The sequence below is a fragment of the Mus caroli genome, chromosome 4 (assembly GCF_900094665.2).
Source record: "Mus caroli chromosome 4, CAROLI_EIJ_v1.1, whole genome shotgun sequence".
NCBI lineage: Eukaryota > Metazoa > Chordata > Mammalia > Rodentia > Muridae > Mus > Mus caroli.
Window position 1 is genome coordinate 15,009,105 of NC_034573.1, and position 21,904 is coordinate 15,031,008.

General features: G+C 36.8%; 1 protein-coding gene across 7 annotated transcripts in view; it reads right to left on the reverse strand.

Moving 5' to 3' along the window:
• Wwp1 (WW domain containing E3 ubiquitin protein ligase 1) overlaps positions 1 to 21,904 on the reverse strand; it is a 100,898-nt gene that overhangs the window by 44,447 nt on the left and 34,547 nt on the right. For 4 of the 7 annotated variants that reach the window (XM_029475935.1, XM_021160469.1, XM_021160472.1 and 1 more), the window contains exons 3-8: positions 20,219 to 20,309; positions 14,989 to 15,127; positions 14,250 to 14,374; positions 10,485 to 10,622; positions 10,329 to 10,395; positions 7,946 to 8,130 (exon numbers count right to left, since the gene is read on the reverse strand). In XM_029475935.1, coding sequence (XP_029331795.1) covers positions 7,946 to 8,130; positions 10,329 to 10,395; positions 10,485 to 10,622; positions 14,250 to 14,374; positions 14,989 to 15,127; positions 20,219 to 20,288 — 724 coding nt within the window. In that variant the 5' untranslated portion in view covers positions 20,289 to 20,309. Of the gene's footprint in view, positions 1 to 4,513; positions 6,975 to 7,945; positions 8,131 to 10,328; positions 10,396 to 10,484; positions 10,623 to 14,249; positions 14,375 to 14,988; positions 15,128 to 16,810; positions 16,854 to 20,218; positions 20,310 to 21,904 lie in introns of those variants that run through there. The other 3 variants (XM_021160473.2, XM_029475936.1, XM_021160474.2) reach the window with 3 other exon arrangements.

A 21,904-nucleotide genomic window follows, 5' to 3' on the forward strand; every position in this document is an offset into this window, starting at 1 on the left:
CCTGTCCCGAAAAACCAAAAAAAAAAAAAAAAAAAGAGTTGGTGTTTGTCTTAGTTAGGGTTTTACTGCTGTGAACAGACACCATGACCAAGGCAAGTACCACCTGGGTGATTCTTACACATTACCAAGACCAGCTGCAGCATGAGGTACAACCTTGGCTATCTCTAGAACACAGCTTCCTTGTGTTCCCAGAAAACAATTCCCAGAAGATTTCACCTCAGTGATGCTGGTCTCTTCATAATCACTGCTAATTTCTTAGCTCCAGCTAACCAGCATCAATTGTCCCAGTAGTTCCTTCCATTCTTAACTCTAGAGCCAGAGCCACATGGCTGAAGCTGCCGAGTTCTGCTGCTTGCAGGAATTAGAACATGACCCACTTGTACTATTATATTGTCACTGGCTTTCTGTTTTCCAAATCCTTCACTGCCTAAGCTTGGCTGTCCTGGATCTTGCTCTGTAGATTGACCTTGAACGCAGAAATCAGCATGCTGGTCTCCTGGGATTAAAGGTGTGTACCACCATGCCTGGATCTAAATTTAGCTGGGTAGGATCTTGCCCCAAGTTCCCACTCCCGTAATCTGTTATCTCCTAGAACACAGGATTTTGCTCCATTTCACTTCCTGGTACCCCTTTAATACTCAAACCATGTATTTTATATTTTTCCTTTCTAAGCTTGCTATGCTTGTTCAAACTTCTCTTCATAAGACTTAACCAGAGAATAAAGTCTCTGCTGAGCTTTTTTGAAACTTCCTTTGTCAGTGCAATTAATCTGAGTCTCTTCACCTTAGCCTCAGGCAGATTTTTCAGGCAAGGGCAAAAAGTAGCCACATTCTTCATTAAAATACCACAAAAACAGTCTTTATGCCACATTCTGAAATTCTTCTCCTTTGAAAGCTCTTGGGCCAGGTCAACATAGTTCAAATCACTCCCAGCAACAAAGTCTTCCATATTCCTACTAGGATGACCCATTAAACCCCATTTAAAGCATTGTACTGCTTTCCAAATCCAAAGTCCCAAAATCCACATTCTTTCAAATAAAAGCATGGTCAGGCCTATCACAGCAATACCCCAGTCCCTGGTACCAGCTTCTGTCTTAGTTAGGGTTTTACTGCTGTGAACAGATACCATGACCAAGGCAAGTCTTAGAAAAAACATTTAATTGGGGCTAGCTTACAGGTTCAGAGGTTCAGTCCATTATCATCAAGGTGGGAGCATGAGCAGGCAGAGTTGAGAGTTCTACTTCTTCATCCAAAGGCTGCTAGTGGAAGACTGACTTCCAGGCAAGTAGGGTGAGGATCTTATGCCCACACCCACAGTGACACACCCATTCCAACCAGATCACACCTATTCCAACAAGGCCACACCTCCAGATGGTGCCACTCCCTGGTCCAAGGATATACAAACCATCACAGTGTTTGTTGTTTTTGATGTTGACTTGCTTGGTTTTACTCCAGGCAGACCTGGAAATTGCAATCCCACCAAGCATTTGGGATTATAGGCATGGACCAACATGGTATATACTAAGGTTTTATAGAAATAAAATGACTTTGGTATAGATAAAAATGCCTTTAGGTGAAAGGTTAGAAAATGTAACTGCTTAAATAGAAATGCTTGTACCAATGAAGAACAATTGTCATTCCTTGTTGGTGGAAATGTACAGCACAGCTAAGATAGAAAATGACTGGGCTGCTTTCTATCAAACTATCATACATTCTACTGATCTCACCTCAACCCAAACGAGTTCAAAGCTTATGACCACACTGAAAACCTGAACAAAATGTGAATTGAATCTTTATTCCTAATTTCTTACAATTCAAGAGACTCAAGTGCAGCATTGAAATGACAATATGCACTTCTCAGAACCCACATAACTAGTATGCCACAAGAAATGAAATGTAATTAAATTGTACATTTCTGTACAGTGTTTCTATCTGATACTGCTTTCAAAGTGATACTATTCTATAGTTTCTGGTTATATATGTGACAACTCATTGCCACTCTTCTTCATTATTAAATTAGTTTGATATATATATATGTGTGTGTGTGAGAACATTTTGGTCACAACAGTGTACTCATAATGGTTTGCTGGCTGTACCAAGTACCCCATGTCACTGGAGAACTCTAAGTACAGTAGGAGGAACACATATATGAGGATCTGATAGGATCTGCCTCAGCTGTTCAGACCCTTAAGTTCTAGACCGAGGAAATAAATCCTCCTAGTTGTCCTTATCCAAGGAGCGAGGTCTCCAGGCATGTCATACCTGCCGCCAGTTTGATTTGTCTTAATAAACATTATCTTTATTTATCCACTACGATTTTAAGGTAACAATTCTTTCAAATAAAGTAGAAAAAAGGTAGAAATACTAATATATTTGAATTCCACATGTTATGACTTTGTTATGGTTTGAATACATATATAGAACTTTTTTTTTTTAAAGAAACAGTATTTAGGCCATTAGAACTGCTGCCTTTAAATAACTCCAATATAAAACATTCAGCAAAATTACTATCCTTTTTGTTATATGGAAGAATATCTGATAAATGCATAACAATATGTACTTAAATTTCCCTTCTAAAACTGGAAAATATGAATATTAGGAAATCTAATACTTATGAGCATGTCTTAGCTCTCACATTGAAATCGTAGGAGCTAGAATCTCTTCTGGGGCTTGGGGAATACAGAGATTTAAATGGTTTGGCAACTGACATGGGGACTTAATGACTTACATTACCTAAGGTGGCATCTTTCTGTTTCCAAATGTAAGGAACAGGTTATTGCACACATACACTGGACCCTCTCACAGACACTACCGCACTCTATGCACTGGAAGCAAATGTCTTGTGTTGAAGTTATTTCAATGGATTTCAACGATATGCCCAGGACGTGTTTGGAAAAAATAGGAGGAATTGTTTTTTTTAAAAAAGGTTAAGTACCAAAGGCAGGTAGTTTAGTCTACAGACATAAGTTAGTCACTTTTGGCTTTTCTAATTTGTACTGTAACATTCTTTTATTTTGTTTTAAATATATGTTTCTCAAGTAAACAAATTAGGTAATTTTCCATACTTTTTCTTTCTGATGCAGACTTCTGGTTAATTAACATTTTACTGCATTTGAAGCCTAGTGACTTTTAAATGTGATGTTCTTGTGATTTCATATGCTGCATTTTTCAAGCAATAAAATTCTGATGTGTTTAAGAAAAAACTGCTGCTTTTGGAAGGACTGAGGTAGTTCTCACAGGACACCACGTTAGTTCCTAAGAGAGTGAGTGAGTACCAAACCTGAGCTCTTACTCGCAGCTGTTGTGACTTCCTGTCCCCCTGCATGGTCTTTGTCTTTGATATATATATACCCCACCCATGCTAACATCCAGCATGAGGTCCTCCCCACAGGTCCAAAGGAACTGGATGATTGTGAACGGCAAGACTACAAAGTGCTGAACTAAAGTCATTAACTAAATCTCTCTCTAATCATTCTTTTCTTTCTTCCTCCCCAAAGCCCCTTGGCAGGATACCCACTACGTATACCCATGCTTGCCTAGAATTTACTACACAGACAAGGCTGGCCTTGAACTCACAGAGCAGCCTGCCTCTGCCTCCTGAGTACTAGAATTAAAATATCTCTTTTTTTCATAAGTTACACAGTCTTGAATATTTTGTTATTTGAGCATAAATAAATCATGATACCATTTTACTACTTTTAAAACTGCCATATGAAAAAATATTTATTTTCCTGTGTGATTTCCTTACAGGTGAGCCATTTTAGAGTGGGTATGGCTATAAAAATAAAGACTGTGAGGCCACTCTGTATGAATGACCCAGCTCTGTATCTGATATAGTGGTAGTTAGATGAGCCACACTTCTGAAGAAATTATGCACTCAAGCACAAAGCAAGTAGGCTGAACTGCTTACAGTGTCAAGCTCTGAGTTTGTATCAAGGCCAGTTTCCTGCCTGGTAACTTCCTATAGTTTCATGTGGGCTTAACACTGGTACAGGCCAGTACTCAGAACTTCCCATACATTTCTCTCAAGTTTTCCCAGTACTTATAAGTCTCAATAAGTGAAAAAAGTATAACATAGCTACAGAATCCATTTGTCTGATCCATATCACACTTATCTGTTATTAAAAAGTAATTATTTATTAGGAAAAGTCACTTCATACTAGAAGTAATTATTCATTAGAAAAAGTCATTTCATAAAGAGAATTAAAGTAGAAAAAAGTATAGTATTTTTCTTAAATACCACTTTCCAAAAATATGATAGATATTTTTGATTTACTATCTCATTTAACCTTTACAAATGTTATAAGGTAATTAAGAATACTGGCCCCCTTTTATAGAGAGATGCTAACTCTGATGATACTTTTGTCGTGTTAGCAGGTTGTCTACTCTTTTCAGTCTATTCTGCACTGTCTCATCTTCTCAATGTAATTTATAATAAGTATTTATGGCAACTGAACTTCTCAAATGAATCTTCTTACTCAAGAGGGGGAAAATAACCTTCATGGAAATACTACCTCTGGTGAGAATTTATCACTTCTCTGGACTCCGTAGTATGGCCCACAGCCATTATCTGAAACCCATGGAGACAATGTATTCCAGAACTTATAGTTTGGAATTTAGAACAGTTATATGGCATATGAATTATATACCACACTAATATCTGAACAGGTTAGAAGCCAATCATGGTGGAAAGTACAAATAGTCTCCTGTCAGTCCTATAATATTGCTAGCAAATGAATTTACAACACACACACACACACACACACACACACAAAATCACACATCTTTTGTGATTTCAGAAGCTTTGAAGTACAGGTATATTAGTTTGCTTGTCATACTGAAATGGAGTATAAGGCTGGGTAACCTTTTTTCTTGGAGAAAAGAGGTTTACCAGGCTCACAGTTCTAGAGCGTCAGTAGCATCACAAGCATCAGCTAGGTCTTGCAGACCTGGTGGTGAATGGGCAAGCATATGGAGCTCCACATTCATCGTCACAATTCCAATAACAATAGCTCATGTCAAGAGTCCTAAACTGAAAAAAGAGATATTAGCAATGAGTTCAATGGTAAAGTGTTCACTTCCTATCTATAGGCATCCGTGATGCTACCCAGCACCCACCTCCTCAAAAGGGTTAGGGATACTACCTGCATCTTCATCTTAAAGGGACAGGTGATGCTCACTTCTTGGAAAGATATGAATTAATTCTACAAGTAAGGAATACGCTACCGAGCACATCAACTAAGTGGTTGCTGTCAACACAAAAGGCTTTACAAGTCCCTTAAGGTAAATAGAATGAGGACACTCACACTATTTTGTAAGAAAGTCACAGGAGGTGAAAGGGTTGGGAGAATACTATGAGGCCTCTCCCAATATAAAAGATAAGCACCATCCTTTTGATTCACCCTATGTGACTAAATGTGGATAGGAGGTTGTATACAGTTGACAGACAGAGCTGGACGTTATTCCTGTGACTGCTGTATACTTTAATTCCTTCAGCACAAATGGAAAATACTGGTACACATACCAAAGAATGACTGAGAGGAGCTGGGAAATGGGCATTCAGGTGCCATTATTGCATAACTACTGTTAAGTCTGCCCTGGCTTTATAATTTCACAAATGCCAGAGCATTATTTGTGATGGAATTATCATTTCTAATCCCTCATGTGTGTGTTTTATTTTCATGCTGAAATTACAGGACTGTGAAAAATGAACATATCTTTAATGGAGAGAGTATATAAAATAGTCACCAAGCTACAAAGTATACACAAGAGATTCTATAGTGTTAATTGACAAACGTTAATTCTTTCCTGTTTCTTAAACATCTACATTTGCCCAAAATGAAAACATGCAATAACTAAAGGGAGTGGACACTGACTAACCTCCTCACACAGCTAACATGTCTCAAACGTAAGAGCAAATGCTGTACACTGAACTGGCCTTTCGAAAGTGCCAAGCCCACTTTTGTCATCCGACTCCTTGAATGAACAGGAACTGACATCTAATTACTGCAAGAAATGATGCAACTTGTTCAAACTCCTGAATCCAACAACGGCCAACATAAAACAAACTTAAATTCACAAATTACCAGTTTGGTAATATGTGAATGAACAGGTTTGGACCTTTTATTTTGCTACTTTATTTTTATATCCTATTGAAAGAGTTCATAAGGAAATAACACAAATAAAAATTTAAAAAATTTTTTGTTTTGCTTTGGTTTTCCTGTTTTGATATAAAATAATATTGATCTCTCAGTATCTATTTCTTCAGACCATATATGTAAGACTACAATTTCTAGCTTTTAGATTGGCCCCAAAGGAAGCTGACTGTTCCGAATGTGTTATTTTGCCTAGCTATAGGATGAGTTTTTAGAAATACTAATTCCTTGAGAATCTTATACTGTGTGTGCTGACCACATTTACCCTCTACTCTTCCCAGATCTAGCACCCTCCCTGCTGCATTAGGTCATCAATTTTTCTCTTTTTAGAAATAACCTACCAAGCCCAATTTGTGCTTCTCATATACTCTTAGGTGCGGGGCTGCCCCCTTAAAGAAAACTGACTCTCCAGAAGCCACCAATGACAGTAACTGTTTGGGCTCAGGAGCCCTGGAAGTACTTTCTGATCATAAGATAGGTTTTCTTGGCTTTTTATCATGTCATATCATTCTTTTTCTAATGAAAGATAAGCAACCAAGTTCACTGCTGTATCTGCCTTTTTGGAAGTAAGAAGCACTTTGTGGTGTCCATATCATGGTATATTTTCAGAAAAAAAATCTTATAAAGTCTTCCTATGACAATTCTTCTATAGTAGTGTAATTCTCCCTTTGGGGAAATATAAAACTTTCTGATAGCAATATCAAATCACAGCACACACTTGTAAAATTTTAGCTACTAGGGAGAATTCATATGTTGAAGACAGGTTAAAGAAACCATTAATAAAAAAACCAGACAGGTTGATCAATGGACTAGAATTGAAGACCCACAAATAAACCTACATAACTATGGACACTTGATTTTTGATAAAGAAACAAAAAACATACAGTGGAAAAAAGAAAGCATCTTCAACAAATGGTGCTGATCTAACTGGCACTCTTCATGTAGAAGATTGCAAACTGATCTATAATCACCTTACACAGAGCTCTAATCCAAGTGGATCAAGGATCTCAGCATAAAACCAGATACACTGAATCTAATAAAAGAGAAAGTGGAAAAGAGCCTTGAATGCATTGGTACAGGAGAAAATTTCCTAAACAGATCACCAATGGATCAGGCTCTAAGATCAAGAATTGATGAATGGGACCTCATGAAACTGAAAAGCTTCTATAAGGCAAAAAGACTGTCAATAGGACAAAATGACAGCCTACAAATTGGGTAAAGATCTTCACTAGCCCTATATCTAACAGGGGACTGACATCCAAAATATATAAAAGATTCAGGAAGTTAGACTCCAAAAACAAAACAAAACAAATAACCCACTTAAAAATGGGGTACAGAGCTAAACAGAGAATTCTCAACAGGAATCACGAATGACTGAGAAGCACTTAAAGAAATGTTCAACATCTTTAGTCATCAGGGAAATGCAAATCAAAATGACCCTCAGATTCTACATTCTAACTTTTACTAACAGATCAATGAATTCATTCAAGTTCTTTCAAAAATATACTTTATCACTAATTAAATAGTATCATGTGGCCTAAAACCCAAAAATCTTACATCACATTAGTACTTTCTTAGTAAAATGTGATTTCTAAACTGTTTTTTCACATACTTTCTTAATTAATTCAGAAAATTTTAAACTTAGAAAAACCTTCAAGTATTACAATTTTATACTTTACACTATAAAACAAGATTAAGAATGATAGCATAATATAATAAAGCAAATGGAGGTATAAATATACAAAGCTCTTTAATTTTCACTCAAACAATAGGACAAACAGTTAAGATTACCCGTGTCACTGGTGGGCTCAGATGTGACTGGCTTTGGAGCTGGAGCATTTTTGGGTCTGGCAGCAACCTGAGACGGGGATGAAGGTGTGTTTTCTCCATTAACTACATGTGAACAGCAGGAGTTGGGAACAACAGTATTGGTTGATACATGATTATCAATTCCAATAGTACCTTCAACAGGCAACCTTGAAAAAGAAAAAAAAAAGTCTGACTTCAATGAGTTAAATATAATAAAACAGTATCAGCAGACTTTACTTTAAAAAAATACTGACTTTCTAACATTCATGTGGAGTCCTAGAGCAGAGATCAGAGATAGAGCCTGCTGTTGCTACACTGAACTGTACTCCCCTCAATGATAAGTGTCCACACTGGCAGACAAAGCAAGGATGCTGAGTGTATATAGGCCATCAAGTACTGTTCCAATTGTGTATTATAAATTAGAATACTGGGCTACTTTAAATGCTCTGAAAGTAGCTTCAAAGGCTCATGAAGTGATATGAAATGTCCACAAACTAATTCTGAACTTGGAAATATATTTAATAGTGAAGACAGGTAAAATCTGAACAAAACTTGCAAGTAATTCTGAGGGATGCATCACTCCTTGACCATTCAGAAACAGTGATCTACAAGTCTAAATGTGAGAAGCTGATTAAAAGTTCCCAATAGGAAAACAAGAACAGTTTTGGTGGTTTCGTTTGTCTTAAGACATGTCTTCCTAGATTGGCCAGGCTAGCTTAGAACTTGACATGTAACTCTGGGTAGCCTCAAACTTGAAGCCATTCTCTTGCCTCTGCTTCTCAAGTGTTGGCATTGCGGATACAAGCAACTATGTTCAACACAGGATTAGGTTTTAAGTCATTTAAACTCCACACGGTAATACATTTTAATCTATAAACTATTACACTTGTTTGGTCATTAGTTTTTCTCAGTGTAAATAATCTAGACACTGTTTATTTATGGCAAATAAGCAATTTGAAAAGCATAGTTTCAAAGCTTCTTTTAAAACAGTACTGGGTGGGTTGGAGAAATGTCTCAACTACTAACAACTAGGCTCCAGCCAAAGGGCAGTACTGAGGCTCAGACCCATTTCTGTGCACATAGGAAGCAAATGCTCTACCAAGGAGTTATATTCTTGACCCTTTTCACAGCTTTTGTTTTGAGAGGGTCTCACTAAAACTACCCAGACCACACCAAGCTTGCTATTCTCTTGTTTCAGCCTGTCAAGTGTCTCAGACTGTAAATGGGCCACAGTATCTACCTTGTTCAAGTGCTTTGATGAGTAGCACCCAACAGTAATTAAGAATATACTATTAGTAATGGCACAGACTAATTCTGTTATACTTTGCCCTATATAGTTCAGATATACCAAGTCAATTTTATAAGAATATATTTTTACATATTTGGACTTTTAGCTCCAGCATATTTGAATTATATATTCTCATTCCATTTACATGTTTCAAAGGAACGCCTCTTTTTAAAAATTTTATTTATTTATATTTCCGTCATTGACACCCCCTTCCCCTTTGCCCTTCTTACAGTTCCTCTTCCCATTCCTCCTCTCCATTGCCTCAGAGAGGGTGCTCTCCCCCACCAGACCTCCCCTGTTCCCTTGAGCAGTCAAGTCTAAGAGAGCCTTTCTCAGTCATCACAAAATATGAATGGCAGGATAAATTCTGTGGCCATAATCAGTAGGGCATTTAGCTTGTGAGCTACAGGAGGATGATGAATCAGAAAGGGCTCCGTCCCACACCACAGACTTAAGAACCAGCACACTGGCAATACTGACTGTGAAAAGCCATTTTCAGTAAGAAAGGAAGCACTGGCACATTGCACAGCATAAGGGAATACTTGAAACATTATGCTATATAAGACAGTATTTCTGTTTACAGAAAATGGCCATAACAGTAATTTTATTACGTGCCACATATTAATAAAACTGTTATTTTAAAGCTTCTTTCCCAAGTACTCAGCAAATAACATCCTTATGTATAAGCTTTTAAATTTGTATTTATTAATATATTTTTTGATATTTTTTGATGTAGCCCTGGCTAGACTTTTAAATTTTATGGTAAGTACTAAATTGAGATTAAGACTGGAAGCTTGTAAGTTGGGTGTGATGTGTACCTGTAACGTCAGCACTTGTGTGGTAGGAGCAGGAGGACTAAAACTTAGGGGTCATCCGCAACTGCACTGAAAACTCCAAATCACTGTGACCACCCGCCCAACGCCACCCAGTAATGCAGTCCTATCAGTCAAGAAACTGAAGCAGAAGGGTCATAAATTTGGAGCTAACAAAAATATAAAGTAAATTAAAAACACAAATCTCATGCTTGGGAAGTATTAATAGTATTTATTTCACAAATGATAAGATAAAGCACTCTACCTGGGAGTTGTCCTTGTTGCAGGGTCTCCATTCTCATGTAAGGCATCTCCATTTTGCTGAATTTCTACTAAACATCAGGAAAGAAAGCAACTCAGTTTCTACATACTTCTCATCAAATGTCTTTATCTAAATTAAAAACACATCAGCACAGCTTACTGGGTGGCGAGGAGCTGCGGTTTGTTACAGGCTCTTGCTCAATCACTAATCCATCAAGGACAACTGTCAGTTCCCCAGTTTGCACTATTCCATTCTTGTTTTCCAAGGAAAGTTTTAATTGTTCTTTGACTTTTTCTACTAGAGAAAAGAAAATTCTAATTTAAATACATTTGTCATGCACAAAAACATGTTTTAGAGATACCTCAGTTAAAGAACTGCTGTATTTCAGAACTTGACTGCAGCATTTGGAAGTAATGTCTTGCATTACTATCTGTAGATCCTGAATATATGACAAAGGAATAACTATTCCTGCTTAGCTGAGTGACTCTTCTTTAAGCTTCACACTGTTGCTATCATCCTTCATGGCTTCTGCACAGCATAGCCTTCAAAGGACAAGCTCACACTATCTACCTATCTGTTGCAAGTTCACTACAGCCGTGTACACTTACTCCTGAGCAGAAGCACAAAGATCCTTAGATGAGGCACAATTTCATTGTGAGGCGAGTCAAGTATCTTAGTTACCTCTAAGTCCACCTCTGCCACTTGCCAGGCATACAAAGCTAAGTTATTCAAGTGTCTTAGTTCCCAAGTCCACCTCTGCCACTTGCCCAGCATACAAAGCTACGTTATTCAAGCTTCATTAAGTCTCAGTTTCCTCAGTTCTCATTACAGAATGGAAAAAGAAGAATAACAAAAAGGAAATAAAAGGAACTTCAAACCCAGTGCATAGGCATAAGTACCACATCAGACACAGCTGGTACTCCATAAACACTAAACACCGTGACAACTGTTTATTGTTTCGTTCTTATAGAAGGCCAAATCCTATTAAATCTATTCTGGTTTAAATGCAAAGTCCCTTGGATACACTCCCATGCCACAGAATCTACATTAAATTTACTCATGCATGAGAGAAATTTGTGAAGAGCATAGCATGTCAAATATACAAAAGAAATATGAGATTTTCATGCTTGAAATACATTATGGTATAGTAATTATGTAAAGTTTGAAATTACTGGAAGTTTAAACATATCACAAAACAGGGTACTTGAACAGATTAATTAGCTTGTTTTGATTACTTCATTTTATAGGTAAACCATAAAATGACTTTTTACTCTGTAAACACAATTTGTCAGTTAATAATTTAGAAAAACAATACTCTTTAAAACTCAACTGTGATCACTTTATTATCCAATATGGAAACAATTCGATTTTATTTTTCACTGTTGTTTTGAGAGATAGGCCTCTCTATATAGCACAGGTTGTCCTGGAACTCACTCTGTCCACAGCTGGCCTCGAATTCATAGTGATCGATCTGTCTGCCTTTGCCTCCCAAGTGCTGCCCTTGTCCAAGATACAATTTTCTGACATAGACATATGCAAAGGGGAAGTTATCTGAAGACATGGGGAAAGGATGGCTATCTACAAGTCAAGGGAAGAAGTCTCAGAAGAAAACAACTCTATCATCACCTTGATCAGATTCTAGCCTTAAGAGAAATGAGAAAAAAGTCTCCACTTGTTGAAGATTTGGGTGAGGAGGACAAGAATAATTCTAGCTCTCAAGGGCATCTGAAAGGACAGTCTGGCTACTACAGAGTAAGACCCTACCTCCAAACAAAATAGAACAAAAATGTAGTGACTGCCTAGGGTAAGGTATGTAGGATACTACTGCTATATTTTTCTAAAGGCCTCCACTTACAATCGAAATGTTTATAAAATATTTTTCATCTAAACACATTCTGTTCATGTAGATCAACCAGATATCTAAATTTATGCAACTTACGAGGGTTTTATCTCAAATCACACTGACCTTACAAGTTTCTTAGATGTCTGCATAAGACAGATTCCTTTACATGGAGGTTAAGTGACTGAATATTTATATGGGAGGGGGTGCTGAGTACAGACTAAGTTCAGAACAGAGTTAGAAACAATCTAAATGTGCAATAGGGTCATAGCTAATGATATACAGGTAAGATACTATACAATTGAAAAGTCTACTAATTTCTGGACCAGGCCAAATGGCCAGGCCAAAGTAAGTATGCAATGACAGATAATTAAATTACCATAAACCACAGGTAACACATTTTCTTCCTTAAAACTTGTTTTCAAAAAACATATCAAATGTATCAAAAACTTTCAATTATATGAGAATTTTCAGAAGGAACTTCCTTTTGTTTTGGTTTTTTCTTTTAATATGAAACTAGGGGACAATATTATTAGAGTTTAATAGAAAAAACAGCCCAGGGCAAGCATTTTATAAATATCAATAGCTGCCCATAGTTAAAGAATGGAGGCAAAAAGGGAAAGGTCACGGTGTCTGCATTATCAGCATGGAGGTCTCTGCCTCCTGGCATCAGGCAACGACATGGTGGAAAGGAGGTTTAGAGAAAGGACCTAAGAGCCCAAGGTATGAGAAAGGATCCTTAGATTCTGACAACATCCAAAATAAAGAGAAAGAACAAAAAGCAAAAGCTGCAAAGGAGAGCAGACTCAACGAACCTCATGGAAATTGCATGTTAGTTTGGAAGAGCTGTGTGGGAGCAGGAATTCTGGGAGGGAAAAGTACTGTATCCTATTAAGGGAGTTCAGTAAGGCAAGCCCATCCTCCTAGAGGTGATCCCCTTCTTCCTGAGGGGTGGTCCCTTGGCAAGGTGATTGGCAGATCCAACTGATACACCCAGGTCAGAGATTCTATTAACCAGAAAATTTCTTCAATTATTCCTACTCTAACATTTCCACCTCTGAAGAGAGAACCCCACTATCATCTGGGGATCAGATCAAGGATCAGTTCCCTCAAACTTATGAAGTATTCCCTTGAAAAAATAATATCATCAACTACAATTCTGGTTTTTATATCTTCAGTGAATCACACAATTTGAGATTTGATAAAATTCACAAAGCCTTTCTAAAGTAATTATAAATCTATGTATATACATGCAAAGGTTTGTATATACTGACAAGAGGCTTAACATTGCTATAGTCTGAACTACTTTAGAAACCACAATGCTAGAACATTTTCAGTCATGGATACCTGGTACTCATAGTATTCTGTTGATTTGCTTTTTAAGAGCAGTAGATGATAAGCTCAGGAGAAAAGTATGCTAAGAACAAGAAAGGAGAACAAGTTGCTGAGTGGTTATCTTTGGATAGAATTATCATTTCTATACTCTTCTGTGATTTTTCATTTCTCCATACTCTTAACAATGAACTGATTATCACTGAAAATTTTAACACTAGAATATTTAATCCAAAAAAGATATCACTGCTAAGGAAAAGAAGAATATGCTCAAGGGCCAGAGAAACAGTGAAGAGGAAAGTCCCTGCCTGGTTTGCACAAAGACCTGGGTTTGGGCCCCAGCACTCACAGGGGAGGGGTTCTCCTGTTGGAGGCGGGAGGAGAGAGGAGATGCTATTTATTTATTCACCCTAGGCCAGCCTGGACATCACAATTCTTCTGCCTCAGCCTACTGAGTCCTGGAAGTAGAGGCATATACCACCATACTTGAATCAGGTCTAAGTAAACAAGTAATAATAAATGACTGATGACAACTGGTATCAAAGTACTCTAGATGATCTACAGCATAAACAAAGGGTAGGAAAATATTTCCTACAGTTTATTACAACACAGTTCTAAAAGCAACCATTGGCAATTATAAGTTCTTTGTAAGCACAATACTACAAAGTGTACTTCACTTCTGGACTTTAGAAAGGTGTGTTTAAAGTCTCTTAAATGATGTATGAAGGATCAGAGATTAGAAAGCCACTTACATTTTCTGTTGTGTGTTAACAGCACTTGTTTCAAGTCCACTGTTGCTTTTCCTAATAGAGCATCTGCCTTTAAAGTGTGGTGACTCCAAACTCGAAACTCCAAGGTGGTCTGTGGGGTCACATTTCTGCATGAATAACATTATAACAAAAATAAACATGTCATCGCTGTGTGTGCTAACTCTTCTAAGTTATTTATATTAATTATTATTTTTCTAAAACCATGAATTGAATTCAATACTGTATAAAACAGTGAACTGGATCAGAAATGAAAGTAACAAATATTTTCAAATACATTGTGGCCTTGATAACTACTTCAGGATTATTGTAGTTAGCAACCACTGAGCTATACATCACTGAGAACCTTACTGAGTCCTCAGAAAAACCTCTCCCCTGGGAACACATTTCTAAAGCTTTTTAGAATGGCTGACATTAGTTATAATGTTTCTACTACATTCAAATTTATACTTCATATGCCAAATTTATACTTCAAAATGCCAAAATTAAGAACGGCTGACTTTATTTCTATTCAAAGCAATCAGAGAAAAAAGGCTAAGTAAACATAATTGTCTATAAAATAAAAACACAAATTACTATCCATCCTCTATGAGAAAAATGATAAAAAAAAATTCTTCAGATGCAAAATTCTTTCTTAGATAAAGAAAAAAGCTTTACTACTTGAAGTCTACAAAATACAAAACATAGGACATGTGATTATTCTATTCTTACACACGATACTCACACAATCAGCTGCTCGTCCCATTTTGGATTAGAGGAACTACTGGATTTTGCTGTTTTCTTAACTTCTCCATCTACAATGACTTCAGTATATATTGCTGTTCCAAACCAGTTCTTTTTTCTTTTTAGTTTGGCACTAGAAACTAATAGTAAATGATAATTACTGGTGAGTATATATAAACACCTAGACACACACACACACACACACAGACACAAACACACACACACGAGAAACCAAAAAGACAAAAAAAGAGCAATACCTACTAGTAAACCAATAAAAGCAGAAGTGTCCTTCCACCTCTAGTACATATCTTAATGGCAAAAGGAGAAGATACTAACCTCTAAAGCCATCTAATTTCTCAGTAGCCAACTTACTGATAAATACATCTATTAGAATAGGATGTTTCATTTTAATAGATCCAGACATGTACAAACATATCCAAATTGATTTTAAGATATTTTGTTACTTTACCCTTAAGTAGTATTTTCCATTTTCCCCCATGTCCCTTATTCCATCTCTACAGATTGCCTGTTCTGAAATGTCTGTGTTGTGGGCTCTTTTACCTAACAGGTTTTCAGGTCTCATCAGTATTGCACCACACCTCAATACTTCACTCCTTTTTCTGCCAAATACTAGTCCATTATTGATATACCACATTTTATTTATCTGTCAGTTGACAGACATTTAAATTACTTTGTAGCTGTTGTGTCTAGGACTTCCATAAACACTTATGAGCAAGTTTTGCTGTGAACATGTTTTAATTTGTCTTGGATATATTATTTCTATTATTTTATACTCCTGTCAGACACAGCAGATCTGATATTTGCATAGCTAGTAACATATATTGGTGTATATTTGAGATAAAGTGCTCCCTATATAACCCATGCTAAACTTAAATTCACTAGCCTCCCTTGTCTTGCACGTGCAGGGGTCATCGGCACGCACTACCATACTTGGATGGTTTCTACTTTTACCTACTATTTAAATATAATTTCAAACTGTACCAAGGATTGAGAGAAAAATAAATGCCTGCATCTAGATAGTGCTCATTATATATCTGTGGTTAATTTATTAGAAATTATTTAATGTTTTACACACAAAAAAATGCTTACACCAAAAAGTTGTTTCACACAAAAAAATGTATCTGATTACAAAAGATGTTTAATTAATTAAACATGTGCCATTAATGATTGCATCTGGTATAACAAACACAGAACTGTACATTTTCAGGGTAAATTACTGAGTACCAAGCAGCAAAAACGACATGTTACGGTCACTTCTATAACCAGGTCACTGTAACCATTCTGGATCTGAGGTGACAAAGGAGAAGACTCTGTGTCATACACATGAGTCATTAAGATGAGAAAGAATACAACATAAGCTTCTATTCTACTGAGAGAGATTAGACAAACAAACCAATGACATACAAAGTGAAAGTGACTTGTCAGAGGTGAAGAATCTGAAATAGTTACCCCTATTAATATGTAAAGAATAACAAAAAAAGATTATATGCTAACATTTATTAAAAAGATAACAGAGTGCAACAATGTTCGAAATTATGTCTCAAGTGCTACTATGAGGGTCTCCATGAAGCTCATTCCCATCCAAGATGTTCCAATTGCTCTAAGTTCACCATCAAGGGAAACTCCCCACTCAGAAGCTTTCACTCCAAATAAAAGTTATTCCTTGGATCCATACACATCCTATCTATCCACACATTGTAAGTAAAGAGAAGGAAGAGAAGGCAGCACAGGATCATAATAAAAGCATACACGTGTAATATGTCTGGGTTCATGTTTTAACTTTGCATCACTAGAATCCTGACCTGAAGGAGGTCAATTAACGGCTCTGCCCCTCCATTTTCTCACCTGAAAAACAGGGGGACAATAATACCCGGTTCTTAGGATTGGTGAGTGAAGGCATGCAAAAGCACTATCAGCAGCAGCAAATCCCCAGGATCCAATATGGTTACTGAGCCTATGCCATTAATAATGAGTTAACTGCAGACCCCCTCAAAATATGCCCACAGTGTACCGGGGCAAAGTGCTTGGTAACACTAAAAGCTGATACAGTAACACATTCCTCCCGCCAATAGATTGTTTTTTAAATATATTCTTTAATCTCACAAAAATTTGTAACACAGCTCAATAGTACATATAAAATCAGTGATTAGGTTTTTAAATCAACTGAATGCTCCTATTTCAAACTGGAGTTCTAATTGATGAAAACATAGGATAAATCCCATTTACTGATTTACATTTGTTGTTATATTCAAAATATCCTTCACAGTAACACTATGTAAATATTGACAATTTGGAGGCATGGGATGGGGGAATCTTTAATCAAAAGTAAAGTCCCTAGAAACATTTAATAGCAACTGTTATGTGATCCACAGGAAAATTAAAATTAAAAGTTGAATGAGGAAGAAATGATTTGATATATTTTTCGATCTAGGAATTTTAAAATAAAAGCTTAAAAATCATCTTCAATTAATATATAATTTTTCAAAAAAAACACCCAAACTTTGAGTGTTTAGGGTAGGCACAGAGAAAAATGGTGGGCTCAAATTCAAATAAAGGGTGAAAGAAAACAGACAACAACAGAAACGTCAACATAAAATATGACCTACGGTTTCTTCAAATTTTTGTACTATAAAGTGAAAAGTACCTAGACAGTCTGAGAGTGGTGTAAGAAATATGAATAGAACAAGTAAGGCAGTAACACTTGAAATTAACAAGAAAAACCTATTTAGGCCATATACAATTAAATACTTGAGACGATCACCCATAGTGTACATCACAAACGCTAAACACATTCCTAACTTAAGTGACATGAAGGGCCACTGAGGAAGCTCTGTGGGTNAAGGCACTTGCAACCAAGTGCAATGACATGAGTTCAATCCCATGAACCCAAATAATAGAGAGTGACACTCACAGGCCATTCTCTGACCTGTACATGTATCATGGTGCATGTATGTGCATGAACATAAATAAATATAAAAATCAGTATATTTTAAAATATAATGAAGGTACTATAAAACACAATAGCTTCAAAAATGATAAATTATATATGTATATATATATACACATACATACATGCATATATAATTACCTATTTTTTTAGCCACATACTCTTTATATGCCTTGCAAACTTTACTTCTGATCCTTTCACATTAGAAATCTTAAAATCTACAAAACTGAAAATTACTATCTCTGAATGCTATCATACTTGCTGTTTGTGATATGGTAAGTTACCACATCAGAGTGGGCTACCTTCTGTTTAACTTTTAGATGACGATTTTCCGTTTCTAGGATATTTATTGGTTGGTGTCTGGTTGCTTTTTCAGGCTGTGAGATGAAAACCAATACCTCAGATACACCAGTAAAGCACCGTACCACAGGGCTACGCCCAGCACACACTGTTCTTGTATATCTGTCCCCTCAATCAACTACAGATCAGAAACAAATAGAGAAGATACATGGGCACAGGGAAACACACATGTAATTCCAATGCTGAAGGGGCTGAAGGAGGATCATGAAGCCACCCTGGGCTCTACAGAGAGACTTCAACTCAAAAAAAGGAAAAGAAAAAAACATTATTATGGATATGGTAGTAGGACATGCCTGTAGTCCTAGTACTTGGGAAACTGAAGCAGGAAGTCAAAGCTAGCCTTGGCTACAGTTAGTTCCAGGCGATATGAGCTGCAAAGTAAGACCTTGACTCAAAAAACCTCAAGAAAACTAGTTCTCTTTGCTTTGTACTTGTACGTGAAGATACACACTCTCAGCTTCCTTCTCCTGATGCCACAACTGCCACTTGCTGCCATGTTTTCCTCACTACAATGGACTCTTACTCTCAGTAACCACAGCCCAAATAAACTGTTTTCTAGGTACGTTTCCTTGGTCAGGGTGTTTTATCACAGCAAGAGAACAGCGACACAGAAATTAGTACCAGGGAGTCAACTGTTGCTGTGAAGAACTAAACCAAGTGGTTTTTGGAGAAATGTAGAAAAGCTGGGAGCTTTGGACTAAAAAAGCAGTTGAACACTGTATGCAGAGTTGAATGGGCCATCCTAGCAGGAGCTCAGAAGACAGCAGTGCTGAGCACAGTGCAGACAATGAAAGCCTTCTCAAAAGCTGTTTCAGAGAGGAACAACACTAACCAATTAGGCATATAGCCATTTGTGTGAAATTCTGGCAAAGAATCTATCTGCTTTTTACCTTTTGTCCTAAGAACTTGCTTGAGGCAAAAATTAAATAGTAATTGGCTAATTTCCTTAACAGAGTCAATTTCAAAGTAGCATAATAATGAATCTGTGATGTGATTATTATTTACAATGCTTATTCAGAACTACAATGAAAAAGAGCAAATGGGCAGAAAGAAATGTAAACTGTGCAGTTTGGAGAGAAAAAGAACAACAGGAGATCCAGTGATGCCAGGGCTTGTGTTTGAAAGAGATAGGGAGATTAACATCATTAACAAGAAGCCTCCTACTTAGTACTAGAGAAAGGGAGGGGTCTACTCAGGGCAAGACCCAACCCAGCTAAGCTTCCAATTTGTGAAAGACTTTAAGACACTTCCTGCTCCTAGAAAGCAACAGAATAAAAGCTCTACAGCTAATGTGATGCCATCCAAAGCTGGCAGTCTGATCATTCATTTATTCATGGGCTCTTGGCTTTAAAGAAATGAATATGCAAAAATAAAGGAGTAATGGATTCTCTCAGTTTACAGATAGACAACTGCCACACTATAATAATGGAGGGGACCTGGCATGATGTTATCTGATAATTTAAAAAAAAATAAAATGTTCAGTAGTGGAATGCTTGCTTAGCATGAGCAAAGCCCTGGCTTCAATCTCCAGGATCAAAAATGGGGTAAAAAGGACCGGAACCAACATCCCCATACCTAAGACAAGCTCTGGTTCCTCTAGATCTGCCTTCTGAAGTAGTATTTTTTTTATTGTTCAAGTTATTGTGAAATCAAGATCATGGATTTTACAAAGTGATTTTTACTTCAAAAACATAGACTAAATAATGATAAAATCAAGGCAAGGAAAAAAGAATAGACAGAATATGAAGGCAAGACACTAAATCCCAGTGCTGCCTAACGTTAGTCCAGCATTCTTGTATATGTCTCAAGAGTATCACTTATGAAATATATTTGCCTAATTATGCATGCAAAATCCAATTTCATCTAACCATCACAAGGCTACATTATTATTAAAATCACTTACCCGTTACCTTTAACTGTAACCTTCCACTGTGGATATCACTAGTGTCAGATCTTGGTGAAGCAGTGGCCATGTCCCAAAATTCACCTTGACTCTATAAAACAACAAAAAAAGATAACTCGTTCATGAAGCTTCAATTTTCAAGATAAGTAAAACTGGTCATTTAAATCAATGATAACTCACACCATCATAAGTTCTCAGTTGTCTTTCATTTGAAATTAAGACAGTATAGAAACACTATATAAGAGTGTGACCATTAACCATATATGAGTCAATTTGAGCAACAACACAAATGATAACACTAAGAATCCAGGATCATATGTTTATGAGTCAATTTGAGCAACAACACAAATGATAACACTAAGAACCCAGGATCATATGTTGACATAAAAAAGAATATATATATATATATATATATATATATATATATGTTGATACTTATTATATATTTACATATTATTGAAACCTCCTGAGTATGTAGTCCTTTATTCTTGAATATTTCAGTGTGTATTTCCTAAGAATAAAAACATTACCCTATATAGTCAACAGTACAATAATCCTGCTAAGAAAAATTTAAACTGTGCATTTAACCAAGAATTGTTTAAAAAAAAAAAAAGCTAACTACAGCTTTCTTCTACATACCAAATATCTCAAGGCTAAACCTTTAACTTATTAAACATAAAGTGTGATATTCTGGAAAATACTGAGAAATACTAACGAATATTAATGCTTATCTTGCTTTTAATGCTTACCTTGCTTTCCTCATATTTTGTCTTTTCTGTGCTCCAATTAGATCCTTCCCCTAAATTTAGGGATCAATATCCTAAAATCATCATACCCTTCTCGCTTGGTTGGATTTGCATATAATATGTGTTGGAATGCACTCATGCATATGCAGACACACACACCAAGAGTTGCTTAATCTATGATCAAAACCTCATTCAGTTCAATGCTCTTATTCTACAGATGAGAAAACAGGTTTATGAATGACATCTACTTTGAGAGCAATCAGCTGTTAAGATCATATAAGAAATTCAGTCCTACACCACACTTATATAATGATAGTCTTAAAAAAAAAAACAAAACAGATAATATGATAGTAAGAAAAGGATGGGCCAGACGATTCAGTGTATGAAGGGACTTGAGGCCAAAGCTGACAACTTTAGTTCACTCTTAGTATCCCACAGGTCATCTTCTAACTTCCACAAGTACAGCATGACATGTGCTGCTCCGCCCCCACATAAATAAATAAAAGAAATGGAGAGTGTTATAGACAAAGACATATTATGTTGATATGTATGCTGATGGTGGCAGCATATGGTCAAAGAGACAAGAACTGGACCTACTACAAGGTGAAGGGAGCTCACTGTGAGGCCCTATGCCAAAATTCCATGAGAACACCAGCAGCCCATTAACATAGACCCTCAGGAAAACACTCTCACTTAGCCACTGGGGCTACCCAAAATGAAGAGCAGCCTAATGCCTGTAAGTAAGTGAAGAGAAGACCTGGGCAGTGGTGGCACACACCTTTAATCCCAGCACTAGGGAGACAGAGGCAAGTGGATTTCTGAGTTCGAGGCCAGCCTGGTCTACAGAGTGAGTTCTAGGACAGCCAGGTCTACATACGACCCTGACAAGAAAAGAGAGAGAGAGAGAGAGAGAGAGAGAGAGAGAGAGAGAGAGAGAGAG